This window comes from Purpureocillium takamizusanense, chromosome 5 (assembly GCF_022605165.1).
Source record: "Purpureocillium takamizusanense chromosome 5, complete sequence".
NCBI classification, from domain to species: Eukaryota; Fungi; Ascomycota; class Sordariomycetes; order Hypocreales; family Ophiocordycipitaceae; genus Purpureocillium; species Purpureocillium takamizusanense.
Window position 1 is genome coordinate 151,519 of NC_063072.1, and position 24,086 is coordinate 175,604.

Genomic DNA, 24,086 nt, shown 5'->3' on the forward strand with positions numbered 1-24,086 from the left:
AACTATTGCAGACACACAATCACGAGCCTGCCGGCGGTGCTTTATTCATTATGTCTCCTCGTCGAACCGGCTCACGACGGCTTAAATGTCTGTGTACGCAGCATCGCGAATAAAATAAAGGACTGTGTCAGGTCTTACGTTCTCCAAGGCGAAGGAGGGCGCGAAAACAGCAACATTACTAGTCATCGCCGCGACGAGCTCGACGAGCTCGGCTCCTTCACGATGGTGCTCCCACCCCACTGAAAGTCGTGCAGCCGCTCGGGTGTCGACTCCGGGTTCTCTGGGTCCAGACAAATAACGACTAAGAACCCGACCGGGGGAGTGACGACATCCTTTGGGTCTTTCGAAAGTAAAAAGGTCAGCAGTATACAGCGGCCAGTAGATGAGAGGACAACCTACAGAGCTTAGGAGAACGGTCACCGCCGAGCCAGACCCTGCTTCGCCACAGGGCGTGCCTGCCCAAGAAGACTTCATCAACGTTTTCCCGACTGAATGCCATCATCCCTAAGAGAACACCTAGGTCACCGGCGAGTCCTCGCGATTGCCGCGCCGGTGGACTCGACGGCGCGTATGTAGGTGGCACAAGGCTTGGAATCAGGCGCGACCCTCGCCCATTAAGGTGCCTCACAAGCATGTCCCATGAAGGCGGAACATGGTCCATACCCATCGTAGCGAATGATATGCCCTCCGCATTATGTGTGTGGGCAAAGTGAAGCGCGTGCATAATCTTCTTCTGATTTGATAAGACGTTCGTCGTCGGGTCCTCGGGTATCACCACTATCGGCAAATGGGGGTTGCACGCGAACACGGCACGTGAACTGACATCCGTTGCGTGGATCATGACCCCATCCCCCGCGTCCTGGAGTATGTATCCCGGCTGGTTCCAGTTGGGGCGGTACCAGATGTAGTCGTCAGCCGGAGTCACCGCTCCATCGTAATATCTCATCACGCGGCTTGGGTATTCCGTACTGTATCCAAAGAGGTCTTTCGGCGGCAAGACATTCATCCACTTGTCCCTGCACCAATCGAGTGGTGAGTCTGGATCGTAGAACGCTAGCCTGTTTACCACGAAGATGAAGCTCAAACCTATTCTGGAGCGGGAGCTGGAGCTGGACTTGGCCTTGGTAGCAGGCTTGACGGAATGATGGGAGGGTCCGGGGTCTGGGCCTTGGTTTCGGTCTTCTTCGCCGAATGCCCTGACGGAACGATGAGAGGGCCCAGGGTCCGGGCCTCGGTTTCGATCTTCTTCGCCGAATGCCTTGACGGAATCATGGGAGGGTCCAGGGTCCGGGGCTCGGTTTCGGTCTTCTTCTCCGAATGCCTCGTTCATGTATTCTATGCCAAGTTCGATGGTCTCGCACAGATTAGCCTCTATATCGTCCAGTTGTTGCGCAGTGAATTCATTTCCCTCCATGTCTGCCTGCGACGCACAATAAAGCTGGGCCCTGGTCTGGTTGATACTCATGAGGTGGTGTAGGACCTTCTCGTTCTGCGTATCAAGTCGAGTTCGAGCTATCCATTTCAAGAGAATATCTCGAAGGTCATTGGTTAGGGTGTGAAGTCGGTTTGAACGCTGACCGACTGGGATGTGATTCTCGTGTTTCCAGTGAGTGATCTCACGCTCGATTGTCTCTGATATCGTTGCAGCCTTGCTATTGTCTTCGTCTTCTACCATGTCACTTCTCGCAATTTCGCTGCCAGAACCCGCGTTGGGAGAATCACAGGACACTTCGTCGTTGGGGCTCAGGTTCCACGGAAGAGCTCTCAACGCCCATGAATGCAGATGCTCGGCGATGTGGTCGTCTTGATCTGGCCTCATGCGCCGAGGCGGCCGCTTGCAAAGAGGACACTCCGCCAACTCAGAAAGTGTTCTCTTGCTCATGCTGCCAAGGAATGTCAGAAGATCATCGGAGCACTGGTGGGAAGATCTCATATGGCTCTCCCAGCGCTGTTGATTGTCAAAGATGAATTCGTCGTCTTGAGCACTCTCAAAAGTGCACTCGTCGCAGACCCAACGCTCCTTGCTGTGCTGGCTGTTCATATGCTTGATCCATTCCTCCTTCGTAGCGCAAAGGATGTTGGTATCTTGGCAATCTTCATGGATACATGAATATGGTATCAAGTCTTGCGCGACATGTCCCCTGCATGGAAGATTAGTTTCGTCATCAACCACCACGCGACAGCCACCTAGCATACCGCCATCTGGACATCGCTGTGTAGTCCTCGGACAGAACTTGGACACAATAAGGACACTGAAAGCTGCCCTTCTTAGCAGGGCATACCGGATAGCTTTGCTTGATGCCGGTTTGCGTCATTCTGGTTGCGACTGACTGCTGCCCTGTCTTAGGCTCGAAAGGCAAGGTGATGGGCAGAGCAAATTGAGAGCCCAGCTCTGTTGCTGTGGAAGTTTTGACAGTCGGGGAATTTGCAGGCTTGAGGAGAATAGGCATGGTTCTGCTGCTGTCCACAATTGGCGATAGCTTTTGTGTATCAACGTCCAAGGTCTTGGTCCCCTTCGCCGGCTCATTCGCCGGTTGAGGTATCGCTTCTCGAAAATGTGAAGAAGCGACGATGTTCGCCGCAGCTGTTGCATACACAATCCTGTTTCGCCTCGTGATGTTCGCCTCAATGAGTCGTTGCTGCATCGGTGTTGCGCGAGATGGATCAACAATCCATGAGCGGATTACAATTTCAACTGTTTTCGGTATATATTCCGCAATGACCCAACGGCTGAGTTCGCCGAATAGCTTTTGCTCATAAGGTCCAACCAGGATGAGGAATAACAGATGATTTCTTAGCTGCGTATACTCGTCGTCTTTTGAATGAGTTTCCAGGTACTCATCAGCTTTCAGGTGACGCAACTTGACTCCTGATTTCTTGATGGCCATGGATATCTTCGCCAGCAGCTTCAGATTGGTTTCGATATAGAACCTAGGATTGCAGTCTGCAGTTGAGGGAACTACTAAGGCATCGTTTCTCCTTGACTGCTTATCGTCGCCCGAGATTTCGGACCACGATGAATCGCTTGAACTCACGTCGGGCTCGGAGGTGTCGTCGTACTGGCTGCCTCGCGTCGAATCTTGATCCTCGTTTGGACCTAGCAATTATGAATGCTGAAGTGACTGCGAACGAAAGCAAAAACGTACCATTTCGCAGATATTCTTTCAACGCCAGATTTAAGCTATCCAGAAGACCTGAGATGACTTTCTGAATGTCCGGGCGGTCTCTGAGTCGGTAATCAAGAGAACTCCGACCCGTCTTTTGGGCGTTCAAGCCATTGGCCCACCACGTAAAGTCCGCAGCGCGATCTTCAAACCAGTCATCGTCCGCCAGTGTCTGGTGGCCTGATACAGCTTGGAACATGGATAGGCATGCTTCAGTTCGCCGGCAGAGCTCGTTCGTGAACTCCATGATGGAACTAGCGCCGTAGTGTCATTCAAGCTGGCGAGGTCCGAGCCGCAGTCGATGAGCTGAGACTGTGCTGAGGGGGAGCTGCGATGGTGATCGAACTCCCACCAATAAGATCCTCATCCCCGCAGAGGTGACTAATGAGCCTTTTTGAACCTCGCGAATTATTCGGCAATATTGGCCGCGGGAGAGGGCGCGGGAGAGGGCGCGGGAGAGGGGGCGGGAGGGAAGTTCTCGGCTAGATTCTACAACCAGCGCAGTTCCTAACTAGCCACGCAGAATAGCTGCGAGGGTCGATAGTCTTCAACGACGAACGCCGCTATGGATAAGTGTTGGTTCGTTCTTTCTCAAACGCATTACCCCCCACCTCAAGAGAGCTACGAAAATGGTGCATTTAAACACATCGGCCCCCTTTGCCTGGGCCATTTCATCAAGGACCTAAAACACCTTGATGATGTGATCAACGCTGGCGGTCCGGAGCCATTTCCACTAGACATGCCAGTATATTGCGCAAAGCCAATCGAATTTGAGTGGGAATCGAATGAAGAGGGCGGGCTTGATGTGTCTATGAGCGCGGAGGTGGCTGTTGCCGCAGTACCGGCACTGAATGCTAAGGGTTCCCTTGGCTTCGCTCTGAAGAAATCCGTTCGCAACTCCTGGCAGATTAAAGAACTCGAGACTGTCACAGTCCAACCTACAAGGGCGTACGTCAATCGATGCTTGGCGAGTGAGCCGATTATCCAGTTCTTGGATCACAGCAAGTTTGGCCCAACCTGGTCAATTTTCATGATAACAGGACTCAAAATTGTCCGCGGTAACTCTACTCACAAGACTTCTCAAGGGCGAGAAAGGGGCATTTATGGGCGCCCAGGAGTGTAAGCAACTTGTGCCTCTCCCTCCGTGGCTTCGTCTAACCCAATTCAGCGGCGGTATCGCTGAAGTCGCCGTAGAAGGCGATGTCTCTTCAAAGAAGTCTAGTTTAAAATCTGCAAAGCATACGCATGACTTTGTCTGGGCTGTGAGGCTCTCAAAGATTACGAAAGGCATTTTTGACAAGACATGGTCCCAACAAACCTACTCCAGAGGCGCGACCTTTGACATGACCGAAAGGGTTCAAGACATTAAAAGCATTCTCTCGAATGAAGGCTTGACAGATAGCGAGGTGTTGGGTATGGACACTGACGAAGCCGGCCTGGAGAGCATCGTGTTCGTTGATGCCATTGTCAACCAGACAGGTAGGTACTCTTTATCACTTGTAGACCAAGCTTGTACCAAGGTTATTAACCTCTAGGTGCGGCTGCGGCAGGTGGCTGAAAGCACTCGGGACCCCAGCTAGCCCTATGTTGATATCAGGCCGCTCATTCAGTTCACCGTTAACAGCACTGTCGCCTACTAACGGTGGCGATGACTTCTGGCAACTCTTCTTCTGCCTGGCATTTCTCATATGTCTTCTGGCAATCTAAGGCTACGGCTTAACTGGTACAACTATAAATTACCTACCTCAATTCAATCACTAGATGGAAGAATGAAGACTATCTTGTTGCCCGATTCACAGGGGGCCTTTGTCCCAGTCGTCAGGTAGCTTATACACACGTGCCGTGCGACACGCTATATGGCGATTATCTGTTATTTAGCATCCTCCATCCCAATCCCTGTCGCGACCTGTTGGATGTCATGCGGCATCCAGCTTGCTGCTGACCGTAAAATCGCGGCAGAGCCCGGGCGAATACCCAATCTCATTTGCTGATGGCTGAGACCCTTGTAGGTTGTAGAAAGCGGCTGACCCATCCAAGCAACTCTACTGACGACTTTACCCCTCCTTCGCATCGACGAGCTTGAGCCTCCTTGACTGGCGTCCATTTTCAGCATTCTTTCCAGTGCGCCAGAGCAGTTGCATGCCGCAACCGTCGTCGGCCAGCCCATGAAAACCTGGGATATGAGCTCTTCCAACGCTATCATCGTCACATTCGCAGCAGATGTCACTGAGCGCCTTGCTACCATAGCGCATGGCGTCGGAGGAAGCGATGGAAAACACTTCTGTCCCGCATTAGCCGCGGCACTTTGGCTGGTCAATCAGCACCTCAAAGACCAGAAAAGGGCTGATTCAGTTCTTGGGGCCCGTTTATTAAGACTCTTGAGTAATCTCGAGAGAATTTGCAAGGTGGGAATCACTCCGCGGTACCCTGAGGCGTCTTGTGGCTAATCGTTCGGACTGTCTAGCCGCAAACTGGACACTCAAACCCACATCAGTCAACATCGAAAGCAGCAAAAAATGGATTCGAACTCGCCAATCGCTATCCTGGACTGAATCTGCTTTGTCAGAACAATCGCAAAAACGCAGTGGACGGCATCCGCAAGTTGGCTTCACGCCGAAGTCCTGAAGGGAAAACGAGACAACAGGATCTACTAAGAATCCTTGAGACTTTCATCAGGGGCCTCGCGGTCGTAGATGAGGATCCGAATTCTAATGAAAAGAATGACGTTTGGGTCGGAGAGGATTTTACCGGCTCAATCCGAACTCTATACAAGGTGCTATCTTCGCACATCTTCTGCAACACTGGAAGTGAGCAGAAACAGATAGCAGGACGACTTCGACTAGCACTAGAGAGTGGAACGGACGGCAATTCACCAGCATTCGACTTCATGTTCCTTACACATCCGCACCACGAGTGGCAAGAGGAATGCATTCGATGGCGCGAGACCCGGGTTAGCGTGGATCGCAGGTATGACAGGAGACTCAGAACATTTGCGCATAAGTCATGTTGACGGAGTTTTAGGAAGGCCAAATTTGTGAATACGACCGACGAAGAGGCACAGCTCCAAATCAACGGCCCAATGCACATCGCCGACCTTTGCGAAAGAATAAGCACCAGGGAACAGTACAAACTATCTCTCCAGGTATCAGACAAACAACTGCATTTCGTCGAATGGTGCGAAGGGGCGAAATCTTGGGTGCCGAACGCACCGTCTGTCCCTTTGTCCACCATCTTGAGGAACCACAGGCTGTCTAAAAAGATGAAGTATCTACTCTCCTACCTTCTAGCCAAGTCAGTGTGGCAGTTCTATTCTACCGACTGGTTGGGCAAAGGATGGACAAAAGAGAGCATACACTTCATGTTTGAGCGCCGCCAAAGCGCCACCAACGCTGGAATTTACTTGAACGAGCCCTTTGTCTCGGCTCGCTTTGATCCAGACGGCTGCAACAACTCCATGTTTCGACCTCACAAGTTTCCCAAGATCAAGGCTCTTGGGATCGTCCTGCTTGAGATTGAACTGGGAGTAGTCATCGAAGATCACTACGAAGCAGAGTGTTACGCTCCCGATGGAGAACTCAATACCGATGCCGATCTATACGTCGCGCACAAGCTTTATGATGACCCTGATAGGCTGGAGGACACATTCGCCCCCTTGAAAACTGTCATTGGAGACTGTCTTCGGCCTTCCAAGTTTATGCAGCAGCGCCACAGCGATGAGGAACTTCGAAATGTCTTGCAAAAAGAAGTGGTTCATCATCTACACACTCTTATAGCGCTGTATGGTCAGCCAGAGAGGATTGAGCTCAAGCCAACCCTTCAGATGCAGCATTCACAGGTTGGGCAGGTAGCATATCCGCAAAACAAGTCTCAGGGCGCGCCTTTACAACAGCTACAAGCACCACGGTAAGGTACATTGATCAAGTATCACCGTTCCATCCGCTTATCTTTAGAGAAACATTCCCGTGGTTGAGACTCACCAACCCGTGAGGGCGGAGTCTGTCACTCAAGGTTCCGTGGCGAGCTAGTATGATTCTGTTATGCAGACTTCGTCACTGTCAAGCTAATTTAAACAGCATTGGGCAAGCCTCGTCTGCGGCTTGGTTCGACGAGCTAGACAAACTCAACGACATCCTCTCTTCCTTGCCGAACGAGATTGACCAGGCATACAACCAAGTTCGCATCGCGGTCATTGATACAGGTATCAACGAGGATGACGCCTACGCCAAGCAGATACGAGGCTACCGAGACTTTGTAGCGAACAAAGATTACGTGAAGCAGGATGCCACTGGCCATGGTACTAACTCAGTCAAACTGATCTTCAAAGTCTACGCTGAAGCTGAAGTGTATGTTGCCCGAGTATTTGAGTCTGATCAGGCAAATGATGATACGCAAGACCTGATGTTGAAGGTAAGAACCAGAGCCCCGGAGCATTAATACGAGGACCACTAACTACCGGGAGGCTAGGCCATTGAACATGCAACGAATGTCTGGCATGTGGATATTATCAGCATCGCATCTGGCTTCGAGAGAGACCATACCATGACGAGAAGAGCGATCAAAAAGGCCGCTAGTGACGGAACTCTCGTGTTCGCTGCGGCATCCAACTACGGAAATATTAGACAAGTCACATTCCCGGCACGTATGCAGGACGTAATTTGCGTTTTCTGCACAGATGGTCGGGCCAAGGTCTCTCAATCAATCAACCCTGCCGCCCAAAGTACCAAGTCGAAAAACTTTGCCATTCTCGGCGAAGGAGTTTCGGTTCCACCATCGATAAAGGAACAGCTTACTGGAACGTCCGTTGCAACAAGCATTGCGGCTGGCCTAGCAGGGCGATTACTTGATTTCTCACGCCAAAAGGAAGGGCGGAAGCGAATACGATGCGTTGGGAACTTGGCCAGCGTGGAGGGCATGTCCGCAGTATTCAGCCACATGGCGAAAGGAGCCCAGGACTACAGGTATAATTGTGTGGTGCCTGGAAGACTCCTGCAGCACTTGGATGAGTGTGAAGGGAGGGCGGCCAAGAGAGACAAGATATGTGAGAGGATTTCAGTCGCTTTGGAGAATATTGACTTGGACGTATGATGCCTGATACACGATGCAGTAAAACAGCAAGGATACTGCAGAACGATACCCTGAAGTCTATAGCCAGCCGGCAAGACTAGTGTGTAGATAGATGTGGTCGCGCAAAGGGGTGCGCCAGAATGACGGGCTACTAGCAGGATCGCGACTGGAGTGAAAGAAGAAACCCTGTTACAGAGGACGTGCACGGAACCAGCTCCTCTGTTTCGAAGCTGGGCCTGCGCGGGCATGGCCACAGCGAACCAGTCTGTGCAACTACTGCAGCCGGGGCATCCTGTATTACAACTTCAAGCATCCTGGTCGCATTGGGTATCGAAAGTTGACATAGCCCCTTGAGCCCCTTATCCAGCCTTGCATATGTACATAGAACGAACAAGGGAAAGTGGCTACTGCTCCTGACCACACCACAGAGTTCCCATGGACTGAAGCCAAGTGCGCGGGTATGCAGAGACAACGACTACCAAGGGCACGATACACCATCTCTTGCTCTCATATGTAAACTCTGCCTCGGTGTAGATCCAGCCCACTTTTACAAAAGCCCAGCCCCTTCCACCAGCATCACCCCAGCACACCAGCTTCCCCCCTTCACTGCCAGGTACACTCGACGCCCCTCGCGTCCGCCTGGCAGTTGGTGTACACGTGGCCGTCAATCTCGACATTGGTGATGCGGCTCCCCTGGGCGTCGACCTGGCCGCTGTCGCCGCTGGCCGCCGCGCCGGTAATGTCCCACTCGCCAAAGTCGGCGAACTGCTGGGCGCCGCCGCCAAACTCGATGATCCACTCGGCGTCACTGCCGCACAGCGACTCGCCCATGTTATCGTAGGGCGTGGTGACGCTCTGCCCCGTGGTGAGGTTCTCGAGCGTCGACGTGCCCGACGTGCCCGACGTGGCGTTGACGCTCATGCGCACCTCGTCGCCCGCCTTGACCGCCAGCTGGTCGCCGTAGTAGACGGGCGGCTCCGGGTACCACTCGTACCACGACTGGACGCGCCCGTCGCCCCATGCGACGACGCCGGTCTGCAGGATGGCGCTTTGGCACGAGTAGCCTGTATTCGTCGTTGTTGTTTCAGCTTATGGACATCATCCTCCGGCCTGGACTTTGGGTAGTAGATAGGGGAAGGGAAAGGGAAAGGAGGGAAACGAGCATCTATGTGTACTAACCATCGATGCCGACCCAAGCCGCCGCGCCCGCGTCGGGGCTCTGGCCCGTGACGGAGGGAATCACCGTCGTGCCGGTGACGGTGCGCCAGCCCTGGCCCTCTTGCACGCCGCCGCCCCACGGGCTCTGCACCGACTCGGTGTTGAAGCTCTTGCCGTTCCTGTTCTTGTTGAAGGGGCCCCCGAAGAAGGGCCTCTTGGCCTCCCGCGCGATCTGCTCGGTGGGAACGGCGAGGACGCCAGCCACGGCAGAGAGGAGGCAGACGGCGGCAGATGTCTTCATGGTCTTTCGTTTTTGTTTTCTTTCCCGTTGTCTTCAAAGCATGCGACGCGACCTGCTGTACTGCGTTGGGCTGGTTCCTCGGACAAGGGAAGCACACGGCACGATATATTTATATTCTTTTACGACTATTCCCATGGCTACTACAGTCTCGCGGCGCGGTATTGTTGCGCTTGCTCGCCCTCTAGGGCATCATCATGCATCAAACGATCGGCCTCCGTCGTGACAAGATGTTTCCGTCTCTTCACACGGCCGTCTCAGGTATCTAGATCGGTTTGGGCGCCGCGGATGCACTAAAAAGGGTCGATCCCGTCAGCAACCTGCCCTTAGCGGAAGGTCTCCAGATGGGGAGGACGCGCTAGGCATCAATCTGCCGACCTTCCTACCCCAGATGTAGCGATGCACCCCACACGGGAAGCAGCCCGGCGCGGCGGCATGCATGCATGCACGAGCGAGCCTCTACCCAGCGATCGATGGCGAAAGGGGGGGCTCAGGTCCATGATTACTCGCAGTGGGCATGGGCATCGTGAAGCGGCAGCCGATGATCGGAGATGGCTTTCGGCCCGGGGCGAGATGAAAGGTAGACCAGGGGTATACGCCTGCAAAACCATATAGGGAGGTGCTGGGATGCCGCGATGCCGGATGGACGCGAAGGAAGATGTCGCAGCACGGAACCTACTTTTTAGTTAGTCTTTATCTGGTAGCGGACGTAGTAGTCGCAGAAGGCCGAAAGAAGAAAGCAAAGAAAACCACGATTTCGTAAACGCACCTGCTCGTTTTGCTACAAGCCACTAGATTTGATTGGGTTTACCATGCGAAACGATCAATTTAGCAAATCCATGGAGCTGTAAAGTACATGAAAAACTTCGGTGTTATGGAGCGGGCAAGTCTTGTGGGTGTCTTAAGGTGTTTTCTTATCCCAACATCCAAAGTATATGCAGTTTGCTCTCCCTCGTAACGCAGCACTCGGTGCTAGAAACGCGAGCAAGCTTCCAGTGACAGTCGCAGATGAGTGCATAGAGAAGGTCCTTTTCCGGCTGAATAAGAGAAAACAAAAGGTCAATACAAGTCATCTCCAATCACCATACCTATAGCTTCGTTATGTATCATCCAAGCCGACGTTCAACGGCCACCCTGTATCTCAGGGTCCAAGACGCACGCCAAAACACGACTTTTTTGCGTCCCCTGCCAGATATCTGTCGCGAGACACCCCCTCTCATGTCTGACGGGCCTTTTTGTCCAGGTCAGACCAGGTCAAGCAGCAGTCTGGTCGGCTGACATAGAGTGATCCTTCGTGAAGCAAGAGCCAAGCTGGTTGTAGCGTCGCAACATGACAGTTCCAGAACGCGCGGCAGATGAACATCTCGGAACATCGGCACACGTACCAAACATTTATCGACCTCTTCGTCGACCAATCTCCGTACAAAAATAAAAGATAGACACCTTCCTAAATGGTTGTGCGTGGGACATCCAGGCGTAAGGCCCAGCTTGACCGTCCGGGTTGACGCCTGGGAGAATTGGGGGAACGCGTCCTTGCACAACCTGGTATTGACATCTTGTTTGCTCGAATATCGCACGTACAAGTTGAGACTACTGGGAAGAAACGAGCACACTGGCCGCGGTAGCCGGCTTCTGCACAGCATTTCGGTCCTTCCCCTGAAAGCTGACAGATCCGATGGATTGCAGGTCAGACCCAGCCCAGCGGGACCCAAGGTAGATGTGAGACTGGGAAGGTCACCCTGGCGTGTTGCGCCGCGCAGAACCATGGTTGCGATATCGCCCAGGCGGCCTCCCCCCCACCACCATCTCATTACTCGTGCGCTTCCAAAGGCCAGGCAGTCTCTCACCACCCCGAGCTTTTTGACGTGGCAGGCTAACAACACACGGACTTTAGCTAAAACGGAGGGCGGAGCAGCGAAACATGCAGCAAGTATCCCTGGGAACAGTTTGGAGGAGGCATGTAGGCTGCAACAACAGCGCCACACCAAAAGCGATCATCCCCGAATCCTCTTGCGTGCATACACCCATCAATTATCGCGAGTGATATTTACTTTCCAATGTGGAAAAGGGGGATGAAAAACATCACGAGTGTTGAGCTTAAAGGGTTTCGCAGTCTCCTTTTGTAGCCCACTTGGGAGGGCAGGGCCAATATGGATACACACCACGATGCATACGCAAATCGGCTTCTCTCGGGACAAATCAGGACAATCTGCCGCCGCCAGCCGGGGACCCCTGGTTCTTCTCCGGGGGTTGATGCGAGAGCTTCATGTGGCTGGACTACCAATTATGGAATCTGGGTAGGCTACAACTACCCACGGAGCCACTCAATATGGGTCGATGTCATCATCACGGGACAGGCAATGTTGAGCATGATATATGTATGACCTAGTCCCGCAATTCATGTATTTTGTATTACGATGCCGGAGGTATATGAGTGAGATCCTTGACAGCTTTTGACCTTCCAATATCTTGGTTCGTAACACAAAACCACATGTAGTAGTAGAATTGCATTGACCATGTATATTCCAACTTGAGCTACCACGTAGCCAGGCAGCGTTAAGCCAAGGAGCGGACACTCCTATTACACGTATCATGTGGCCTTGCCGTCCACCTCTAAGCGCGGCGCTTGGAGCCGCCGCAAGAAGGAGTGGGGGCCTTGCCTGAGTTGCCCGTCTCCTCCGCGGCAGGCTCATCCGCCGTAGGCTCATCCGTCGTGGGCTTCCCCGTCGTGGGCTTCTCCGTGTCCTCAGTGGAGGTAGTAGGCTTCTTGCCCTTCTTGGCATTGTTGATGCACGCGGTCAGGACGTTCTTGCCCAGGGCGTAGGGAGCCTCCCCGGGGCCGCTGTTGGTGGTGAGCTCGGAGATGCAGGAAATGGCCTCCTTCCTGCACTCGTCGTCGTCTTCTTCGGGGCAGACCTCGCCGATGACCTTGACGCACTTCATGGCCGTGTCCTTCTTCTTGCCCTTGAGGTTGCTCGTGGCCTCGACGCACGACTTGATCGTCGAGTCGGCCGTCTCCTCGCACTTGCCGCGTTCGCCGGTCCTGATGTTGGGGCAGGCCGCGGCGCGGAGCTCCTGCATCTCGGGCACAGTGAGACCGCTCTGGCGTGTGTCGAGAGAGCCGGCAGCCGCGGAGGCCAGCAGAGTAGCGAGGACGGTGAAAGTGGCCTTCATCTTGTCGGTGTGAGGTTGCAAAGAGATTGACGTTTGGTTGTGGCGATATAAATAGTGCTAGTAATAGTAGCAACAACAAGTGTTGAATTCAGAGATGCAAGGGGCGTTTAAGGAGCCTAGTCGAGTGATGACTGATAGTTGAGCTTCTGTCGGTTCTGAGTGAAGTAAGGAGTTCCAGAGTAGGCCAACATCGAAGCCGATGGGGGTTTATATGCACACAGAGGAGAGACTGTCGATAATAGTAAGATAAAGATATCAGAAAATTTTAGAGACAGAGTTTAGGTCTCTCTTAGGTACCAAAGAGTAACTGTTTGATGCTAGTGGATTCTTTAGGTATCTAATATAAATCTATGGGTACCCGTGGGTAGGCTCGACGGCCCAAATAACCTATTTGAACACTTTGGGTACCCCATCTCCGGGTACCCAGATCAACTTTACACCCTAGTCCAGGGAATGGCAACCGATGGGTCTTCTAGAGACTTTACGCGTGTATTAATGACAAGTGACTCTCGCACGCATTGGCATGATGCTGTATTGAGGTCCAAGTTGAGGGATAACCGACTCGCGATTCATGTTCTGGTTATGCCTACGTGCGTTCTGCTGATCGAGGAAGAGTCAGTCTCCTGACGCATGATGCCAATATTGCCATGAGGACGCACGCAATTAATATCACGAAGCGTGGAAGTCTGGGTGCGGATAATGGGCGCCAGGGCAACACGCTCAGTCCCATATACCTCAAACGTCGACAGCCGCGCGTTGCGAAGCCAACTCTGGATGCATCGTTGGTCAAACTGGGGCCATGGAGGAGGTTAAGTATAGTACGTGGAGCTTGCACGGGATATGATTTGATGCTACGTTATAAAGCACGCGATGGGGGACGCCATATACGCCAGCCACTGATCAAGATGAGACCAAGTAATATACGGAACTTGGGCGGATAGAGATGAGGCATGTCAGTGAGATTGGGCGGCGCATTGAGCGGTGGTCCGATGCCATAGCGGCAGCCAAACGCCCAGAGCCTCAGATGGTCGACACGGACAAGGACCGAGTAGGGCTCCGGTCCTGAATCCTGTGTGGTTGGTCGTCGTTTCGCAGCGGGACGAGCCCCGATGCTTGCTGACTGACGATGGGGACGTTGCAAGCCCTGGATCCATGACAGCATTGATGAATCATTCCTTACTAACCGCGATCGTGCTGACCGCAAAGGTGTACAGTCAGTTTGGTTGCAAGGTTCATGGTAGGCGTCAGGCAAGACACACGATGCGGCGATGCTGGTGGTGATCCGAAGTACTTGCCGTCGGATGAATCTCGGCCCGTCGCCGAGGAACTAACGTAGCTGCTGGGCCAAAAAGTATCCCGGCGAGCTTCATGTAAAGCTTCCGCCCCCTTCGGCCCACGCATCCGCTGTACCAGCTAACGTCTCGCGACTCAGGCTCGAGCCGACTCGGCCTGCTCGACGATCCCACGAACAAGCGAGCCAGCGAGCTAGTCAGCCAGCTAGCTGTCCGAAGCCGCCGCACCACGATGCTGGCCCGGGGCTGCACCCGTTGCGTCGCGCAGGCGCGCGGGCCGGCCTCGATCCGCCTGCTGAGGACGAGCCTCGCCCGCGCCTCGCCCGGCCGGCGCTTCTCGACATCATCGTCGTCGTCGGCAGCTTCGGCGTCTGCGACGGGCTCGGGAAACGCTGTAGGGGCGCTGGCGCCCTTTGTCAGCGAGCTCGACCGCATGGCGCCGAGCTTCGACGTGCGTGGCGGCGACATTCACATCCTGCGCACGCCCTCCGACTTTTATGAGACGCTCAAGGTGAGACCCGGGAGACGGTGCAGTGCCGAGCTCATTTTCGCCCCTAATGCTCCGAATAAAAAAGGAACGGGGGAGCCGGGCAGTGCGCAATGGCACAAGGATGAGGGAATCGGCTAACACCGCTACTCTGCGCCTTGCTCGTAGGACCGCATACGCAACGCCAAGCACCGCATCTTCCTCTCGACACTCTACATTGGCAAGTCGGAGCGAGAGCTCATCGACACGCTGCGTGACGCCCTTGCCCGCAACCCCGATCTGACGCTCAGCATCCTGACGGACGCGCTGCGCGGCACCCGCGAGAGCCCGGACCCGTCGTGCGCCTCGCTGCTGGCGCCCCTCGTCGCCGAGTTCGGCCCCCGCGTCGAGGTGCGCATGTATCACACCCCGAACCTGACGGGCGCGCGCAAGCGCTACATCCCGCGCCGCATAAACGAGGGCTGGGGGCTGCAGCACATGAAGCTGTACGGCGTCGACGACGAGATTATTCTCTCGGGGTACGTGCGGATGTGGCTCATAACTATGCCCCTGGCGATGACAACGACGCCGACGATGGCGAGGGACGGCGTGTCGCTGACTTGAGGACCATGCAGCGCCAACCTGTCGACCGACTACTTCACCAATCGCCAAGACCGGTACCACCTCTTCTCGTCCAAGCAGGTGACGGACCACTTTTGGAACATCCACAACGGCGTCGCGTCGTTTAGCTTCCTCGTCGAGCGGTCCGACGAACCCGCCGGCTTCGCCCTGACCTGGCCGGAAACCAATTCGGCGCCCTCGCCGCTGGAGCATCCCAAGGCCTTTGTCAAGAGCACGACGGCGACTCTGGAGCGCCTGATATCGCCGCCCGCCACATCAGGCCGGGCAGACTCGACAGGCAACCTCCCCGACACGCGGGTGTACATGCTCGCGCAAATGTCGCAGGTGATGCGCCCGGACACGTCGACGGAGCTGCCCGTCGTCACGCGCATTCTCGAGCGCCTCGCCCAGCCGCAGTACGCGGGCTCTTCGTGGACCTTTACGGCCGGCTACTTCAATCCGGCCCCGTCGCTCAGCAAGCTGCTCCTCGAGACGGCGTCGTCGCGCAACGTGGTCATCACCGCCGCGCCCGAGGCCAACGGCTTCTACCGCAGCAAGGGCGTCTCGGGCCTGCTGCCCGACGCGTACGTGCTGCTCGCGCGCCGCTTCGTGCACGCCGTGCACCGCGCCGGCCGCGACGTCGGCCCCGCGGCCATCGCCCTCAAGGAGTGGCGCCAAGGCACGGCGGGCCGCCCGGGCGGCTGGACGTACCACGCAAAGGGCCTCTGGGTCACCATGCCCGACGGCGACGGCGGTGGCGACGGCCCGGCCATGACCCTCGTCGGCAGCTCCAACTACACGCGCCGCAGTTACTCGCTCGACCTTGAGGTCGGCGCGCTCGTGGTGACGCGCGACGCGGACCTGCGCCGGCGCCTCGCCGAGGAGGAGCGCTGGCTGCAGGAGCACGCGCGGACGGTCACGCGCGACGACTTTGCGCGCAACGACCGCCGCGTCGGGCTCAAGGTGCGCATCGCCATGTGGATCGTGCAGCTGGTGGGCGGCGCGCTGTGAGGAGGAGAGGCGCTGTGAACCGAGAGGCGCTGAGCCAAAGCGAGAAGCTTGGAAAACGGTGGCAGAGTACGTATGCATACAAACCGGTGCGCTCAGAGCAGAGCAGTGCGGAGCAGATGAACGGTGCCCACATGGTATTACAGTGGAAACGGCGTTGATCATGAGCATCCCCTTAGCTCTGGTATAGTAGGGAGTATAGAAAGTACATAGAGACACGCGCGAGTGCGTGGGCGTCAGACAGGTAGATGCATGAGTGATACCCCTGGATAGACTCCATAGCAAGTCAGTTGGCTATTGTGGCTCTGCATCATGAGCCGGCCACGAAGAAAAGGGCGTGAGCGACACCACCGGGGGTGATGGCCTGTAAAACATGCGTCATTTGCTCTCTTTTTATAGCTACATGTGATGTATATGATACAGTACACAGCCTTTGCATGCCGATAGTACCTACGCAAGGCATCTATAGGCGGCTCTGCATACGCCACCCACTCCGTGCTGACCGTTTCGGAGCTGCTAGTCCCCCCTGCTGCTGGCCTCCTCTCCTTGTAGCTCCACCGCTACCGCTACTGCTGCTGCTGCTGCTGCGGCACCCCCTGAACAAAGACGCGGCTCACCAGGTCGCTCTGGTGCCGGGCCAGCATCTCGCGCAGGACGGCGCGCTCCATGACCACCTTGCCCATCTCGAGCAGGTCCTTGACGTCTACGTCATCAATGTCGAGGACGCGGCCGTCCCAGGGCACCTGCGCCATGGCCTCGCCCAGCCTGCCGACGTCGCTGTCGCCGCCCGTGACGAAGAGCGTGCGGCCGTCGGCGCGGCCGAGCCCGAGGCGGGCGAGCACGCCGCCCATGTACTTTTCGAGGTAGGCCTCGCGCATGCCGTCGCGGAGGTACCTGTCGGCGACGAGCTCAAAGTCGCGGGGCATGTCGAGGCGCAGGCCGGCGTCCTCGCAGACGAGCAGCTCGCCGCGGCGGTAGCGGTAGCTCAGGGCGGTGCGCCAGGCCTTGTCGTAGACCTTGCGGTTGAGGCCGATGCCGAAGTCGCGCGGGTGGGGGCCGAACGTCTTGCCGCCGCCGCGCAGGACGGGGCTCTGCTTGGAGCCGAGGCGGGCGTGGCCGGTGCCCTTTTGCGGGCGGACCTTGCGGTGGGAGCCGTGCACCTCGTAGCGCGTCTTGGACGAGGCGGTGCCCTGGCGCGTGTGGGAACCCTCGTAGACGATGGCGGCGTGGAGGAGGTCGCGCCGCAGGGGGAGGTGGAGGTGCGAGACGGGGTGGTGGTCGAGGGCGGTGGGCTCGAGCGAGGGGAAGGCGTGGACGGTGACGGGAACGGTGGACACTGGGGCACCTAACGTCAGCAAGTTGTGTCTTTTTCCCCCCTTCCTGTTCTCTTTTCCCCTGGGGCTGGCGAGACGTACCCGGATTCCACGACTGGAGGATAGACTGCGTGCCCGAGGCGGAGCGCGTCATCGAGTCCCGCGCGGGTGGTGGTGACGACCATGCGGCCTCGGTAGCCATGGATCGAGAAGCAGGCTGGCGGAGAGTGAGAGAAGAAGAGAAAGACGACTGCGGAAGGGCTGTCAGCGATCTGATTGAAGCCATTGGGAGCGGACTGTGGATGGCTAAGCGAGACCAACCTTTGACGGCGAGAGCCTGAGGCCCGTCATGGCCTCGGCCAGACAGCTGGCTCGTCTTGAGGCCATGCTCCTCCTGCGTGTGTGTGGTGCGATCGTCTTCGGGTCGCCTTCAAAACTCGCACGCGCTCGTATCGGTTCGTTAGCCCCTGACGAGGCCGCGGTTGTGAGGTTGCTTTTGTGGTGATGTGATGATGATGCAGCGGCGATGTTTCTTTGGAGTTTTTGCTCAAGTCGCTTCTGCAAGCTGCTCCTGCCGATTGGAGGTCGAAAATCGTGACCGGAAGGCATCCAGCCAATAATTCGTCCCGCTTCGTGCCGATTTGTGGGCCCACGACATCCACTGACCCTGACCAGCTTTTTTTCTGGGCTTTGGCTTCGGGCGTCTCGCAACAAAACACCATTTGGAAACTGACGAGCAACCACCATCCATCCGTCACGCGGCACATACACTCACCAACTCGGGGGTGTCCAGCATGTCGCGGTGCGGGGCCGTCGCGAGGCCGCTCGCACGGCAATTGCTGCCGCTGCGCAGCTTTGCTACGACAGCCCGACAGCAGCTGCAGGAGCAAGCTCCCTCGTCACCATCATCGTCCTCAACAGCACCACCACCGCCATCCTCATCATCACCCTCGTCCTCCTCCTTATCCTTCTCGACGACAGCCGCCGCCGAACCCTCTCCTCTCGATCTCGACCCCGACACCGTCCTGCCGCAGTTCGAGGCTCCGCTCATCAAGGCCGGCAAGATGCCCATAGGCTCGCGCCGCCGCCGCGTCGCCCTGCGCAGCACCATGGGGGGCGTCGCCCTGCCCTTCGAGCAGCTCCCCTACCAGGCCTTCCAGGAGGCCCGCGCTATCCTCGCCGCCGACCGCGCCGACAAGCTGGCCCAGATTGGCTCCCAGCTGGGCCGCATCGCCCGCCTCGAGGCTGCGGATCCGGCGGCCATGCGCGGCGGCCAGCGCATGCGCGACACGCGCCTTGCCAGTCTGCGCAGGCACGTCGACCGCCTCAAGATCCTGGCCGACGCAAACGACCCACTGGTCAAGAAGCGCTTCGAGGACGGGTTGGGTGCGTTTCCCCCATCCTTCACTTGTCTCTGGACAGGGTGGACTTTGCACATATAACGTGCCTTGTACAGAGTCGGCAAGGACAACCCCGACTAACTGACGTGGATCAGGCGACATGAACAAGCCCATCTACCGCTACTATGCCGAGAAAAAGTGGCGCGCCTACGACCGCCGCCTCATCGTCCAGCGCATCAAGCAGTTCAGCATCGTCCCCGACCTGCTGCCCAAGCTGGACCCCACGGCCGACGTGCAGCTCTTCTTCCGCCGCGCCAAGGTGTCGCCCGGCGCCATTGTCGACAGCGCCGTCAGCGAGCTCGCCCCGCGCCTGCGCATCCAGCTATTTGACCGCGGCGAGCGCCTCGTCACCGTCGCCGTCGTCGACGCCGACGTCCCCGACCTCGACGCCGACGCCTTTTCCAAGCGCTGCCACTTCCTCGCCGCCAACGTGCCCCTCAGCCCCACGAGCGGCTCCCTGCCCCTCGCCCGCGTCGGCGCCCGCGGCCACGCCGGCCAGCTCGCCCTCCCCTGGCTGCCCCCGGCCGCCCAAAAGGGCAGCCCCTACCACCGCCTCGCCATCGTCCTGTTCGAGCAGCGCCCCGGCGAGCCCCTCGACGTCGACGCCCTCGCCACCCTGCCCCGCGACGGCTTCTCCCTCAAGTCCCTGCGCGACAAGTTCGCCCTCGCCCCCTTTGGCTTCACCATGTTCCGCTCCGTCTGGGACGACAACACCGCCGACGTCATGGCCCGCCACGCCCTCCCCGGCGCCGACGTCGAGCTGCGGCCCATGCGCGTCCGCAGCCTCAAGCCCCCCGTCAAGCCCCGCGGCTGGGAGGCCAAGCGCCAGGGCCCCAAGTACCGCCACCTCTGGAAGTACACCAAGCGCATCAGGGGCATCTCCAACGCCCGCGGCTGGATCAAGAAGAGGTAGAGCGGTGGAGCCGCTCATGTCGTCGAGCGTGCGTTGTTGGTCCGTGTACGATAGATGGTACTACTATTACTACTACAACTACAACTATGTCAAGTGAGTCAGTCAGTCAGTCGGTGTTGTGTTGCCGCCTCGCCGGGGGTTGGGCATGTATGTATGTATGTATGTACATGTAACTAGAAGGAGGTTCATCTCCGCGTAGACATGGATGCTCATCCAAACAAGTCATCCATCCATAACCGCCATGGCCCCATCATCATCGATACGTCAAGTCTATACACATGTACATGATTCAAGCACATCAGTCCGGTCATCCGTCATTCCATCTGCCTGTTTATTGTCCATGCAAGGCCAGTCACATTCGTTGTTGGCAGATGGACGTGGAGGGGACACACATGGAGAGGTACACACAGATACACGTAAAAACACCCCAACTCCGTTTCCTCATCCCCATGATTCGCCCCAAGTATCTTCAGAACAACCTAGGGGGGGGACACAATCACTCAGACTACAGTACCCGAGTAACTTCTTCTTTCCTAGTACCTTTGCCTACTTACCCTACCAAGTACCTACCTACTTACTACCCCAACTTGGGCCTTTTCTTCTAGCCCCACGGAAGCTAGGGCATTTAATCCAACCTTTCTCCTTTCCCTCCCTCCCCTTTTCCCTCCTTCATTCCTTGTCACAGGGCCTTCCCGCTCACAGGGGTCGGTCGGATACACATCATAAGATCCGCGTGCGGACGGACCCAGTCCACGCCAGCCCCCCCAAAAAAAGACATTACCCGCGCTACATACTGTTTTTTCTCCGTAGAGTTGAAAAGGAAGACCAAAAAAAAGGGAAGATATGAAAGAGAACCCGTCACGGCGTCCGTGGGGTCAAGTTCCTTCCGAGCCGCCCAACGCCGTCCCACGCAGCAAAGAAAAGTCCAAACGCATGTCCCTTTCCTCGCGTGGCCTCGGGTTCCGCGTGGCCCCATGGATTAAGCAGAAATGACAGTTCAACCCGCGTACCGAAATTTTTTTCAGAAACCGCCCGCGCCACTCGATTGAAAGGAAAGGGGCTATAAGAAATATGGAGATGAATCGTCTGAGCAAGCATGTCAGCGGCGGGCCGTGCCTGCCCGGCCGCCGCCGCCACTGCGTTCGCCGTCGATCCGTCCCCCTCCTAGGCCGTGAGGCTCCAGCACCCGTCTGGCTGCCCTTTTTGTGGGCGCATCGTGTGTGTGTTGTTCTGTCAAAAAATGTCGTAGTTCGTAAGATCGTTTTCCCAATGATTCTTCCTCTGCCAATACGTGCGTGCCAGACGTCCTCATCTTTTTTCGTGGCTCAGCGCCGACTCCCCACGTTGCCCGATGGTGGTATCTCTCCTGTCGTTTTGCTTGGTGGTACAAATTCTTGTCGGCAATCTGCTCTGTTCTCCTTCTGCGTGGTGTTCTTCTCGACGCCGTCGCGCGCTGCTAGCATGTACCTTCTCAAGTCGCGTCCTGGAACATCTCCTCGGGCATGTAGTCGTAGTTGATGGGCTCCGTCTTGAGTATCGGCGATGGGAGACTCGACTCGTCCGTTTGCGCCGTGGATGCTTGCCCGATGGAGTCTTTGCCATGCCCGCGTTAGTCGATACGTGTACGTGAACGATACAAAGGGACGCCGTCTGCATTCTCACCATTGCGGCTGTGAATTGCCGTAGAGGCCAGACTGCCGATGCTGGAGTGGCGGCTCGCGCCGACATCGACTTGTTGCTGCGGTTGCGACTGGGCTGGCCCGTTGACGCTGCGATGGACAAAGCGCAGCGCCTCATTCTCAATCCATAGGTCGATATTGGCATCGCCACAGCTGGCGTGGTCCATTAGGTAGTTCTTGATCTGCGTCACCTCATCGGTGAGACTCGCCAACTCGGCGTGCAGGCCCGCGTGCTGGGCCTCGAGCTCCGACTTGCGCGCCTCGAGGTCGTGCACCCACTGCTTCTTCTTCTCGCGGCATTTGCTGGCGGCGATGCGGTTGCGCTCGAGGCAGTGCGTGCGTTTGGCGTCCCCGCCTCGCGACTCGGACCCTCGCTTGGGCGTTGCCGACGTTGTAGAGGCAGAGGCCGATTGCTGAGCTGCGCGCTTGTTGTTGCCACCGTTGTCGCTGTCGGCGGCGGTTGCGGCGCGAGTGCGCTTTCGTTTACTCGCCCTTGTCGTCGGCGTCGCTGATGACGATGAAGTCGACGTCTTCTTGGAGGAGGGTGCCGCGGCTTCTGCGGGCGCCACTTCCGAAGGGGGTGTGCTGTGAGATACGGTTTCGGGTGGCGATATGATGTGCGGTGCCGCCGTTTCAAGGCTGCCTCCCGTGTCGGCGGCTTCAGCAGCGTCTTGCAACAGGAAGTCGACGGTGTTGTCAAAAGCGTCGTCATTGTCCGAGGCGAACATGCGCGGGGTCATCATGAACTGGCTCGGGGAGTCGCTGGCGGCATCCTTGTCTGTCGACTTGATGCCGTATAGGGGCAGAGCCATGCGCGGATCGATGAGCATGTCATCGTCCATTTGTTGCTGCATGGTGACCATGGTGCACTGTGGCTGCTGCTGCTGAGAAGGTAATGGGAGTTTTTGCTGCGACTGGTCTCTTGGCACGTGTATCGCCGTGGCCATGCCAGTTGGTGCGTCTTTTGGAAACACTCGACTCTGGGATTAGATGCGGTGCAGCAAGCTGGGCAGACCCGGTGTGTCGAAGGGCGCAAGCGGGCGGCCGATCAATGGCGGTGCGCCGGTAGCGGGTGCGCAACGGGATGAGACTCGACGAAGCGGGTTGATATGGGACGCAAGGCGATGCAATCCGCGCGATCCGGAGGCGGAGGAGCAGTGGTGGTGGTGCCGGCAATCGTTGTTGTTGTTGTTGTTGTGGTTGCTGTTGCTGCTGGTGCCTGTTGATGCACCTGGATGCCCTCGACCGTTCTAGGCCGTCCACGGGACGCTTACACGGTCGTCGTCGCAAGCGGGAGTGAGAGGGGGGAGCAAGCAGCCGAAGGGTAAGACGAGGATGATGCGAGTATGCTGAGAGGTTGCTGTGGTTTGACGAGGATGGAAAGTGTATCTATCGGCTTGTGTCACGGACGGATAGATGGCATGGCACACGATTTGTCTGCTTGACTTGACACACATGGCCGGGCGGGCACTTGTTGGAGGGCGACTTGGTTTTATTCGGCCTGGCCTGGGAAGCTCCAGCCCGCCATCTCCGCAGCTGAGCGAGCGAGTGAGCTTCAAACGACTCACTTCCGGCAAGCGGAAAGGAGGGGCTTTTGTCGCAGATACATGGGCCGGCCGGGGCACGCGGCACGGGCAGCCAAGTACCGCCGGCTGCTCTGGTACAGTATACATATACACGCGGTTGCACGGCAAGACTGTCTGCCTGCTAGGCTATACTGTGCGTGCTGTGCTGTGCTCTGTAGAGCGAGCGAGCGAGCAAGCACCGACCGACATGGGCCGATGCATATGATCAAACCCAGGCCCGGCGGCAGGAAGGATGGGCTGCCATGGCACCACGGCGAGCAGAGCGGGGAGCCGCTGGTGGTGGCTGCGACCGTTTGGCTTCCCACCAAACCAAAACGAAGCGAAGCCAACCTGCTTGAGTTGAGAGCTTGTGGAGGGAGGGGGGGCCAATGCCGAACGAAGCTGGCGTGGCCTGACACAGGGCAGGACAGGCATGTGCAGGCAAGGCAAGGCAAGGGTGGGAGGACGGCTTCGCACTCTCGCATCGGAGACTTGGAACCGAAGCTTGTTTGTCAAGGTACCGGGCGCGGCAGGAGCTTTTCTTCCTGGGGGTGGTTGCCAGATACTACTGTGTGTAGTGGGCCAAGGTGCTCCGCGCCGGCCTCTTTGGTGTCAAAACGGCGACGGAATGCAATTCGATTTTCGAGTCTTAACACCGCCCTTGCGGCTACCGTTAGTTAGCAACGGGCACCGCATGCTACAGGCGATGCTGGCTGGCTGGCAAGCTGAGCTGAGCAATGCCTCGACGCAGATGACAGGGGCTGTCTGGTCCTGTTACCTGATGGGCTTCGTTTATAGTGATGGATTGCCCCGCCACATAATGTCGATGTGCTTGTCCACAGAGTAACTGATCAGCACCCTGACGCGGCGGCGCCGGAGCAAACCACGCGGCGAGCGCGGACGCTCTCCCGTGGGACCCAGCGATCGACTCTCACTGTCTCGCTCTCTCTCTCGCTTTCTCTCTGGAACTC

At 56.9% G+C, this 24,086-nt stretch overlaps 9 protein-coding genes across 9 annotated transcripts; 3 read left to right on the top strand and 6 right to left on the bottom strand.

Moving 5' to 3' along the window:
- Positions 1-126: 126 nt before the first annotated feature.
- On the bottom strand, positions 127-2,041 carry JDV02_005642 (uncharacterized protein; the record flags this gene model as incomplete). The annotated part of the gene is made up of 2 exons (XM_047986957.1): positions 127-340; positions 400-2,041. The coding sequence occupies 2 exons, from the start codon at positions 2,039-2,041 to the stop codon at positions 183-185; spliced, it is 1,800 nt and encodes a 599-aa protein (XP_047842941.1). The 3' UTR covers positions 127-182.
- A 124-nt stretch (positions 2,042-2,165) lies between these two features.
- Positions 2,166-3,411, bottom strand: JDV02_005643 (uncharacterized protein; the record flags this gene model as incomplete). Its single annotated transcript, XM_047986958.1, has 2 exons — positions 2,166-3,097; positions 3,147-3,411. The coding sequence occupies 2 exons, from the start codon at positions 3,409-3,411 to the stop codon at positions 2,166-2,168; spliced, it is 1,197 nt and encodes a 398-aa protein (XP_047842942.1).
- Positions 3,412-5,257: 1,846 nt separating this feature from the next.
- Positions 5,258-8,450, top strand: JDV02_005644 (uncharacterized protein). Its single transcript, XM_047986959.1, has 6 exons — positions 5,258-5,569; positions 5,629-6,131; positions 6,186-7,067; positions 7,117-7,188; positions 7,238-7,571; positions 7,629-8,450. The coding sequence occupies exons 1-6, from the start codon at positions 5,330-5,332 to the stop codon at positions 8,247-8,249; spliced, it is 2,652 nt and encodes an 883-aa protein (XP_047842943.1). The 5' UTR covers positions 5,258-5,329; the 3' UTR covers positions 8,250-8,450.
- A 381-nt stretch (positions 8,451-8,831) lies between these two features.
- On the bottom strand, positions 8,832-9,687 carry JDV02_005645 (uncharacterized protein; the record flags this gene model as incomplete). The annotated part of the gene is made up of 2 exons (XM_047986960.1): positions 8,832-9,292; positions 9,408-9,687. 2 exons carry the CDS (start codon positions 9,685-9,687, stop codon positions 8,832-8,834), a joined length of 741 nt encoding a protein of 246 aa, XP_047842944.1.
- Positions 9,688-12,297: 2,610 nt separating this feature from the next.
- JDV02_005646 (uncharacterized protein) lies at positions 12,298-12,858 on the bottom strand (the record flags this gene model as incomplete). Its single annotated transcript, XM_047986961.1, has 1 exon — positions 12,298-12,858. One exon carries the CDS (start codon positions 12,856-12,858, stop codon positions 12,298-12,300), a length of 561 nt encoding a protein of 186 aa, XP_047842945.1.
- A 1,386-nt stretch (positions 12,859-14,244) lies between these two features.
- PGS1 (CDP-diacylglycerol--glycerol-3-phosphate 1-phosphatidyltransferase) lies at positions 14,245-16,594 on the top strand. Its single transcript, XM_047986962.1, has 3 exons — positions 14,245-14,661; positions 14,806-15,155; positions 15,252-16,594. Exons 1-3 carry the CDS (start codon positions 14,383-14,385, stop codon positions 16,246-16,248), a joined length of 1,626 nt encoding a protein of 541 aa, XP_047842946.1. The 5' UTR covers positions 14,245-14,382; the 3' UTR covers positions 16,249-16,594.
- Positions 16,595-16,609: 15 nt separating this feature from the next.
- yml6 (54S ribosomal protein yml6, mitochondrial) lies at positions 16,610-18,086 on the bottom strand. The gene is made up of 3 exons (XM_047986963.1): positions 17,880-18,086; positions 17,661-17,808; positions 16,610-17,581 (listed from the first exon to the last, which is right to left on the bottom strand). Exons 1-3 carry the CDS (start codon positions 17,943-17,945, stop codon positions 16,812-16,814), a joined length of 984 nt encoding a protein of 327 aa, XP_047842947.1. The 5' UTR covers positions 17,946-18,086; the 3' UTR covers positions 16,610-16,811.
- A 186-nt stretch (positions 18,087-18,272) lies between these two features.
- Positions 18,273-20,075, top strand: MRPL35 (mitochondrial 54S ribosomal protein YmL35). The gene is made up of 2 exons (XM_047986964.1): positions 18,273-18,944; positions 19,054-20,075. Exons 1-2 carry the CDS (start codon positions 18,353-18,355, stop codon positions 19,869-19,871), a joined length of 1,410 nt encoding a protein of 469 aa, XP_047842948.1. The 5' UTR covers positions 18,273-18,352; the 3' UTR covers positions 19,872-20,075.
- Positions 20,076-21,342: 1,267 nt separating this feature from the next.
- On the bottom strand, positions 21,343-22,497 carry JDV02_005650 (uncharacterized protein; the record flags this gene model as incomplete). Its single annotated transcript, XM_047986965.1, has 2 exons — positions 21,343-21,464; positions 21,534-22,497. 2 exons carry the CDS (start codon positions 22,495-22,497, stop codon positions 21,343-21,345), a joined length of 1,086 nt encoding a protein of 361 aa, XP_047842949.1.
- Positions 22,498-24,086: the final 1,589 nt, after the last annotated feature.